Source organism: Engystomops pustulosus, unplaced genomic scaffold (genome assembly GCF_040894005.1).
Source record: "Engystomops pustulosus unplaced genomic scaffold, aEngPut4.maternal MAT_SCAFFOLD_336, whole genome shotgun sequence".
In the NCBI taxonomy this organism is placed as follows: domain Eukaryota; kingdom Metazoa; phylum Chordata; class Amphibia; order Anura; family Leptodactylidae; genus Engystomops; species Engystomops pustulosus.
In genome coordinates this window covers 52,871-62,196 of record NW_027285215.1, presented here as the reverse complement: position 1 = coordinate 62,196, position 9,326 = coordinate 52,871, and the positions used below count along the sequence as shown (strand labels likewise).

General features: G+C 52.8%; 1 protein-coding gene across 1 annotated transcript; it reads left to right on the top strand.

Moving 5' to 3' along the window:
- Positions 1 to 261: 261 nt before the first annotated feature.
- MTX1 (metaxin 1) lies at positions 262 to 8,810 on the top strand. The gene is made up of 8 exons (XM_072132296.1): positions 262 to 439; positions 7,209 to 7,278; positions 7,353 to 7,432; positions 7,506 to 7,598; positions 7,680 to 7,862; positions 7,946 to 8,022; positions 8,108 to 8,262; positions 8,350 to 8,810. The coding sequence occupies exons 1-8, from the start codon at positions 359 to 361 to the stop codon at positions 8,562 to 8,564; spliced, it is 954 nt and encodes a 317-aa protein (XP_071988397.1). The 5' UTR covers positions 262 to 358; the 3' UTR covers positions 8,565 to 8,810.
- Positions 8,811 to 9,326: the final 516 nt, after the last annotated feature.

The following is a 9,326-nucleotide window of genomic DNA, read 5'->3' as shown; positions in this document are numbered from 1 at the left end:
TCCCGCTGTGATATGTACCTAAGCCTCCCCGGAGTGATACTGTAAATCCAAGCCTCCCAGGTGTGATACAGGCCTCTGTGATGTGCCTGCCGCTTTCCCGCCCTCTCCTCCATAGATCTATGAAGTGTTGTCATAGAGACAGGGCCGCCTGACAGGGCCTCTAGCATAAATAGGAGCCCGTAGTAACCAATCACATCGCAGCTTATAGCACACAGCCCGCGCTGTGATTAAGTGAGCCGTCAGCCTATTGGTTACTATGATGAGCGGGAACCGCGACACGGAGCGAGCGGGGCTGTCATCTGCGGTCACGCGGTAGTGACAGGTGACTGCCTGGTGGGCGGGGCGAACGTGTAGTAAGATGGCGGCGCCCATGCAGCTGTACTGCTGGAAGGGAGACTGGGGACTGCCGAGTGTGGATCTGGACTGTCTGACCGTGCTGGTAAGAGGAGGAGGAGGAGGAGAGGGCAGAGACATGAGGAGAGAGAGAGGGCAGAGACATGAGGAGAGAGAGAGGGCAGAGACATGAGGAGATAGAGAGAGGGCAGAGACATGAGGAGATAGAGAGAGGGCAGAGACATGAGGAGATAGAGAGAGGGCAGAGACATGAGGAGATAGAGAGAGGGCAGAGACATGAGGAGATAGAGAGAGGGCAGAGACATGAGGAGATAGAGAGAGGGCAGAGACATGAGGAGATAGAGAGAGGGCAGAGACATGAGGAGATAGAGAGAGGGCAGAGACATGAGGAGATAGAGAGAGGGCAGAGACATGAGGAGATAGAGAGAGGGCAGAGACATGAGGAGATAGAGAGAGGGCAGAGACATGAGGAGATAGAGAGAGGGCAGAGACATGAGGAGATAGAGAGAGGGCAGAGACATGAGGAGATAGAGAGAGGGCAGAGACATGAGGAGATAGAGAGAGGGCAGAGACATGAGGAGATAGAGAGAGGGCAGAGACATGAGGAGATAGAGAGAGGGCAGAGACATGAGGAGATAGAGAGAGGGCAGAGACATGAGGAGATAGAGAGAGGGCAGAGACATGAGGAGATAGAGAGAGGGCAGAGACATGAGGAGATAGAGAGAGGGCAGAGACATGAGGAGATAGAGAGAGGGCAGAGACATGAGGAGATAGAGAGAGGGCAGAGACATGAGGAGATAGAGAGAGGGCAGAGACATGAGGAGATAGAGAGAGGGCAGAGACATGAGGAGATAGAGAGAGGGCAGAGACATGAGGAGATAGAGAGAGGGCAGAGACATGAGGAGATAGAGAGAGGGCAGAGACATGAGGAGATAGAGAGAGGGCAGAGACATGAGGAGATAGAGAGAGGGCAGAGACATGAGGAGATAGAGAGAGGGCAGAGACATGAGGAGATAGAGAGAGGGCAGAGACATGAGGAGATAGAGAGAGGGCAGAGACATGAGGAGATAGAGAGAGGGCAGAGACATGAGGAGATAGAGAGAGGGCAGAGACATGAGGAGATAGAGAGAGGGCAGAGACATGAGGAGATAGAGAGAGGGCAGAGACATGAGGAGATAGAGAGAGGGCAGAGACATGAGGAGATAGAGAGAGGGCAGAGACATGAGGAGATAGAGAGAGGGCAGAGACATGAGGAGATAGAGAGAGGGCAGAGACATGAGGAGATAGAGAGAGGGCAGAGACATGAGGAGATAGAGAGAGGGCAGAGACATGAGGAGATAGAGAGAGGGCAGAGACATGAGGAGATAGAGAGAGGGCAGAGACATGAGGAGATAGAGAGAGGGCAGAGACATGAGGAGATAGAGAGAGGGCAGAGACATGAGGAGATAGAGAGAGGGCAGAGACATGAGGAGATAGAGAGAGGGCAGAGACATGAGGAGATAGAGAGAGGGCAGAGACATGAGGAGATAGAGAGAGGGCAGAGACATGAGGAGATAGAGAGAGGGCAGAGACATGAGGAGATAGAGAGAGAGGGCAGAGACATGAGGAGATAGAGAGAGAGGGCAGAGACATGAGGAGATAGAGAGAGAGGGCAGAGACATGAGGAGATAGAGAGAGAGGGCAGAGACATGAGGAGATAGAGAGAGAGGGCAGAGACATGAGGAGATAGAGAGAGAGGGCAGAGACATGAGGAGATAGAGAGAGAGGGCAGAGACATGAGGAGATAGAGAGAGAGGGCAGAGACATGAGGAGATAGAGAGAGAGGGCAGAGACATGAGGAGATAGAGAGAGAGGGCAGAGACATGAGGAGATAGAGAGAGAGGGCAGAGACATGAGGAGATAGAGAGAGAGGGCAGAGACATGAGGAGATAGAGAGAGAGGGCAGAGACATGAGGAGATAGAGAGAGAGGGCAGAGACATGAGGAGATAGAGAGAGAGGGCAGAGACATGAGGAGATAGAGAGAGAGGGCAGAGACATGAGGAGATAGAGAGAGAGGGCAGAGACATGAGGAGATAGAGAGAGAGGGCAGAGACATGAGGAGATAGAGAGAGAGGGCAGAGACATGAGGAGATAGAGAGAGAGGGCAGAGACATGAGGAGATAGAGAGAGAGGGCAGAGACATGAGGAGATAGAGAGAGAGGGCAGAGACATGAGGAGATAGAGAGAGAGGGCAGAGACATGAGGAGATAGAGAGAGAGGGCAGAGACATGAGGAGATAGAGAGAGAGGGCAGAGACATGAGGAGATAGAGAGAGAGGGCAGAGACATGAGGAGATAGAGAGAGAGGGCAGAGACATGAGGAGATAGAGAGAGAGGGCAGAGACATGAGGAGATAGAGAGAGAGGGCAGAGACATGAGGAGATAGAGAGAGAGGGCAGAGACATGAGGAGATAGAGAGAGAGGGCAGAGACATGAGGAGATAGAGAGAGAGGGCAGAGACATGAGGAGATAGAGAGAGAGGGCAGAGACATGAGGAGATAGAGAGAGAGGGCAGAGACATGAGGAGATAGAGAGAGAGGGCAGAGACATGAGGAGATAGAGAGAGAGGGCAGAGACATGAGGAGATAGAGAGAGAGGGCAGAGACATGAGGAGATAGAGAGAGAGGGCAGAGACATGAGGAGATAGAGAGAGAGGGCAGAGACATGAGGAGATAGAGAGAGAGAGGGCAGAGACATGAGGAGATAGAGAGAGAGAGAGGCAGAGACATGAGGAGATAGAGAGAGAGAGAGGGCAGAGACATGAGGAGATAGAGAGAGAGAGAGGGCAGAGACATGAGGAGATAGAGAGAGAGAGAGGGCAGAGACATGAGGAGATAGAGAGAGAGAGAGGGCAGAGACATGAGGAGATAGAGAGAGAGAGAGGGCAGAGACATGAGGAGATAGAGAGAGAGAGAGGGCAGAGACATGAGGAGATAGAGAGAGAGAGAGGGCAGAGACATGAGGAGATAGAGAGAGAGAGAGGGCAGAGACATGAGGAGATAGAGAGAGAGAGAGGGCAGAGACATGAGGAGATAGAGAGAGAGAGAGGGCAGAGACATGAGGAGATAGAGAGAGAGAGAGGGCAGAGACATGAGGAGATAGAGAGAGAGAGAGGGCAGAGACATGAGGAGATAGAGAGAGAGAGAGGGCAGAGACATGAGGAGATAGAGAGAGAGAGAGGGCAGAGACATGAGGAGATAGAGAGAGAGAGAGGGCAGAGACATGAGGAGATAGAGAGAGAGAGAGGGCAGAGACATGAGGAGATAGAGAGAGAGAGAGGGCAGAGACATGAGGAGATAGAGAGAGAGAGAGGGCAGAGACATGAGGAGATAGAGAGAGAGAGAGGGCAGAGACATGAGGAGATAGAGAGAGAGAGAGGGCAGAGACATGAGGAGATAGAGAGAGAGAGAGGGCAGAGACATGAGGAGATAGAGAGAGAGAGAGGGCAGAGACATGAGGAGATAGAGAGAGAGAGAGGGCAGAGACATGAGGAGATAGAGAGAGAGAGAGGGCAGAGACATGAGGAGATAGAGAGAGAGAGAGGGCAGAGACATGAGGAGATAGAGAGAGAGAGAGGGCAGAGACATGAGGAGATAGAGAGAGAGAGAGGGCAGAGACATGAGGAGATAGAGAGAGAGAGAGGGCAGAGACATGAGGAGATAGAGAGAGAGAGAGGGCAGAGACATGAGGAGATAGAGAGAGAGAGAGGGCAGAGACATGAGGAGATAGAGAGAGAGAGAGGGCAGAGACATGAGGAGATAGAGAGAGAGAGAGGGCAGAGACATGAGGAGATAGAGAGAGAGAGAGGGCAGAGACATGAGGAGATAGAGAGAGAGAGAGGGCAGAGACATGAGGAGATAGAGAGAGAGAGAGGGCAGAGACATGAGGAGATAGAGAGAGAGAGAGGGCAGAGACATGAGGAGATAGAGAGAGAGAGAGGGCAGAGACATGAGGAGATAGAGAGAGAGAGAGGGCAGAGACATGAGGAGATAGAGAGAGAGAGAGGGCAGAGACATGAGGAGATAGAGAGAGAGAGAGGGCAGAGACATGAGGAGATAGAGAGAGAGAGAGGGCAGAGACATGAGGAGATAGAGAGAGAGAGAGGGCAGAGACATGAGGAGATAGAGAGAGAGAGAGGGCAGAGACATGAGGAGATAGAGAGAGAGAGAGGGCAGAGACATGAGGAGATAGAGAGAGAGAGAGGGCAGAGACATGAGGAGATAGAGAGAGAGAGAGGGCAGAGACATGAGGAGATAGAGAGAGAGAGAGGGCAGAGACATGAGGAGATAGAGAGAGAGAGAGGGCAGAGACATGAGGAGATAGAGAGAGAGAGAGGGCAGAGACATGAGGAGATAGAGAGAGAGAGAGGGCAGAGACATGAGGAGATAGAGAGAGAGAGAGGGCAGAGACATGAGGAGATAGAGAGAGAGAGAGGGCAGAGACATGAGGAGATAGAGAGAGAGAGAGGGCAGAGACATGAGGAGATAGAGAGAGAGAGAGGGCAGAGACATGAGGAGATAGAGAGAGAGAGAGGGCAGAGACATGAGGAGATAGAGAGAGAGAGAGGGCAGAGACATGAGGAGATAGAGAGAGAGAGAGGGCAGAGACATGAGGAGATAGAGAGAGAGAGAGGGCAGAGACATGAGGAGATAGAGAGAGAGAGAGGGCAGAGACATGAGGAGATAGAGAGAGAGAGAGGGCAGAGACATGAGGAGATAGAGAGAGAGAGAGGGCAGAGACATGAGGAGATAGAGAGAGAGAGAGGGCAGAGACATGAGGAGATAGAGAGAGAGAGAGGGCAGAGACATGAGGAGATAGAGAGAGAGAGAGGGCAGAGACATGAGGAGATAGAGAGAGAGAGAGGGCAGAGACATGAGGAGATAGAGAGAGAGAGAGGGCAGAGACATGAGGAGATAGAGAGAGAGAGAGGGCAGAGACATGAGGAGATAGAGAGAGAGAGAGGGCAGAGACATGAGGAGATAGAGAGAGAGAGAGGGCAGAGACATGAGGAGATAGAGAGAGAGAGAGGGCAGAGACATGAGGAGATAGAGAGAGAGAGAGGGCAGAGACATGAGGAGATAGAGAGAGAGAGAGGGCAGAGACATGAGGAGATAGAGAGAGAGAGAGGGCAGAGACATGAGGAGATAGAGAGAGAGAGAGGGCAGAGACATGAGGAGATAGAGAGAGAGAGAGGGCAGAGACATGAGGAGATAGAGAGAGAGAGAGGGCAGAGACATGAGGAGATAGAGAGAGAGAGAGGGCAGAGACATGAGGAGATAGAGAGAGAGAGAGGGCAGAGACATGAGGAGATAGAGAGAGAGAGAGGGCAGAGACATGAGGAGATAGAGAGAGAGAGAGGGCAGAGACATGAGGAGATAGAGAGAGAGAGAGGGCAGAGACATGAGGAGATAGAGAGAGAGAGAGGGCAGAGACATGAGGAGATAGAGAGAGAGAGAGGGCAGAGACATGAGGAGATAGAGAGAGAGAGAGGGCAGAGACATGAGGAGATAGAGAGAGAGAGAGGGCAGAGACATGAGGAGAGAGAGAGAGAGAGAGGGCAGAGACATGAGGAGAGGGAGAGAGAGAGAGGGCAGAGACATGAGGAGAGGGAGAGAGAGAGAGGGGCAGAGACCCGAGGGGAGAGAGAGGGGGGCAGAGACCCGAGGGGAGAGAGAGGGGGGCAGAGACCCGAGGGGAGAGAGAGAGGGGGGCAGAGACCCGAGGAGAGAAAGAGAGAGAGAGAGGGGGGCAGAGACCCGAGGAGAGGGAGAGAGAGAGAGGGGCAGAGACCCGAGGGGAGAGAGAGGGGGGCAGAGACCCGAGGGGAGAGAGAGAGGGGGGCAGAGACCCGAGGAGAGAAAGAGAGAGAGAGAGGGGGGCAGAGACCCGAGGAGAGAGAGAGAGGGGCAGAGACACCCGGAGAGTGATACTTCTGAAAGTCTCTTTGGCTATGGTGCCCGCAGTCCTGATCTCTATTCTCTCTGCTCCTGTGCTTAGTCTTTGATGCTCTGTGCTGCTGTGGTGGTCATGTGACCATACATAGAGTAACTGGTGGGGGTGCCCATTTATGGATGTAGATTTGTAGGTTTGGTGCCCATTTTCCTCCATAGGGTTAACCCTTTGTGGTGTACAATGAGTTTTTTTTCCCTTGGGGGCGTGTTGGGATCGGCTTCCCCTTTGTACAGTCGCTTGTTGTGTGGGGGAAGTGCTTCTCCTCTGCGGGGTCATGTACACATTATATGTATATTCGGGGCCGCTGTTTGCTGAGGGAGGCTCGTCTGAGGCTGGATGAATGGTGGTGTTGTGCTGGGGGCAGCGGTGGGAGCTCGTCTCGTACAGAACGCGTCTCTTATGTGCTGCGGGATGTTTACTGAGATGGAGCCTTGTGGAAACGCTGCCGGGAATTTCCAGCATGGAAAGTCTATGATGGTTATTAGAATGTGGTGATCCGAGGAATGTCCCCCAACCCCCCTCACCCCCACCGGACGAGACAGGAGAGCCCATAGCATCAGTGATAATGGGTTAAGCTTCTGATCACCCCTCGTGTTAACCCTGTAATCCCTGGAACCTGTGTGCTGCCTGGTGTGGCCCGGATGTACTTTCCCCTCGTCTCGGCAGAAGATGATGAGGGCAACCTCATGATGAGTCTCCAGGAAAGGAAACCCATACAGAATCTCCCTCCTTTACGCATGCGGCTGCTTTAAATGGCGGTGACAGGAGCCCCCTCCGAGCTCTGCCGGGTGACGCTGTCCATCCATCCCGGGCTGCTGGATTTCCCGTCATCTGTGCATTGATGGCCTCTTTCTTCTTTTCAGACATATGCAAAGTTCTCTGGTGCTCCACTCAAGGTCCATAAGCTCTCAAACCCCTGGCGGAGCCCTTCAGGTACCTGCGGCCTCACCTATGTGTGTAACATGGCCCTCACGTGCCCACTGACCCTGCCATGTCTGATATTTCAGGTCAGCTTCCCGCACTTAAGACTCTAGATGAAGGTGTTGTGTTTCAGACCAGCAATATTATCACCCATCTCAGGAAGCAAGTAAGTGGAGGTAGGTTCTCTATCAACCCCTATAATAAGTGCCACCCGATGAACGTCTACATTGTGTCCCCAGAAATATAATGCAGATTATGACCTGTCCGCCACGCAAGGAGCCGACACGCTGGCCTTCATCTCACTTCTGGAAGAGAAGTTACTGCCCGCCCTGGTAAGTGCTTCTTCCCCCTAGACTTCCTTGCATCCTTCTACACCTGGGGACCGTGGCTGACCATTGCATCTCCACTGCCAGATTCACACTTTCTGGGTTGACGCCAAGAACTATGTGGACCATACTCGGAAGTGGTACGCCGAGACCATCCCCTTCCCGCTCAACTTCTTCATCCCAAACCAAATGCACAAAAGACACTTGGAACGTCTCCAGCTGATTCGAGGGGAGAGCTGGCGGGAGGACGATGAGGCTCTGGAGAAACAGGTTAGGTGGGGGCAGGGGTGACCGAATGTCCTGTAATACTGGGAATGCTCCAGGTTAGTAACGCTGACTCTTGCCCTCTACAGCTCTATACTGATGCCCAGGAGTGTATAACGCTCCTGTCACAGAGGCTGGGGACACACAAATTCTTCTTTGGAGAGTCGTAAGTGCTTGGGGTGGGAGGGTGACCTCTTATATGGGTTGGTCTTCCATCTAGTTTGTTGATGTAATGTGGAGGCTTCCTTTAGACCAGCATCTCTTGACGCCTACATCTTCAGCCATTTGGCCCAGATCCTAAATGTGAAGCTGCCAAACAACCGACTACAGCAGCACCTGAAGAGTTTGAGCAACCTGTGCCAGTACGTGACGTCCATCCTCAGCATCTACTTCACAAGGGACGGAGGTGACTATCAGCCGCCCATGCCCCTAGCTGCCTCCACCCTCCCTCCCTGATGTCCCGCTGGTAACCTTGTGCTTTATATTCCCACAGAGACCTTCCCCCGCATATCCCCGAAGACCCCAACGCCTGAGTCTCCTGACTACGAGGATGAACCCCACAAAAGGCGTAACCAGATCCTGTCAGTGGCCGTGGGGCTGGTGGCCATGATCAGCTACGCTCTGCTCAGTGGGATTGTCTCCATACAGCGGGACAGGGCCATGGACCGTGGTATCGCCATGGAGGAGAACGAGGACGAGGAAGACTGAGTAGGAATTGTCAATCTGTATCAGGACTCTGTTCATTCCATTATGTTCCTGCTGCTTTCTGTGACCCTACCCCCTGCAGGCCTGACTAGAGCCAGGGCACCGGCCCCCCATGATTGGCAATGAGTGGGGGCAACCCTGTAAGTGCCTTTCTGTATTGTGTATCCTGAAATGGGGTCAGGGAGTGAGGGTTGGGCTATGACCCCCACATTTCCACTACTTACTGTATAATAAAGCAGGATGATGTCACGTATTGGCATTATTTCAGGTCACATGCTGAGCTGTGGCTGCTGATGGCACAGATAAGCCTCAGCCTGTGGTCTGTGCCTGGAGATGATCCGGTCCGGCGGAGGGCTCCCGGGAGCTCAGGAAGTCGCTCTGTCTCCGTTGCAGTTTTTCCTTCCCAAAACAGACTCTGCTGATAGTAAAAGAGACGAGTCAGGTCCTGATGTTTACTGACAGAGGAGTCAAGGCTTCGGGTCACGAGAGGAGAGCACATGACCGACAGAACCATTGACCCAGTAGAGCGCACACTAGCAAAGTCTTCAATCCCTTTCACTTAAGACTTCTTATAGAAAACTCTAAAAGATAATGGAGTCCTTTATATTTGCCCTGTTAAGGTTTACCCTTCGCTGCTGGGAGCCGCGAGTCACATGACCCCTAGGTAGCAGGACCACCTGTGATATCCTGGGTCCTGCCATAAAGGGACCTTGCAGACATTACCGCATGCAGACCCCCTCTGTCATAACCACTCCCTTCTCAGTG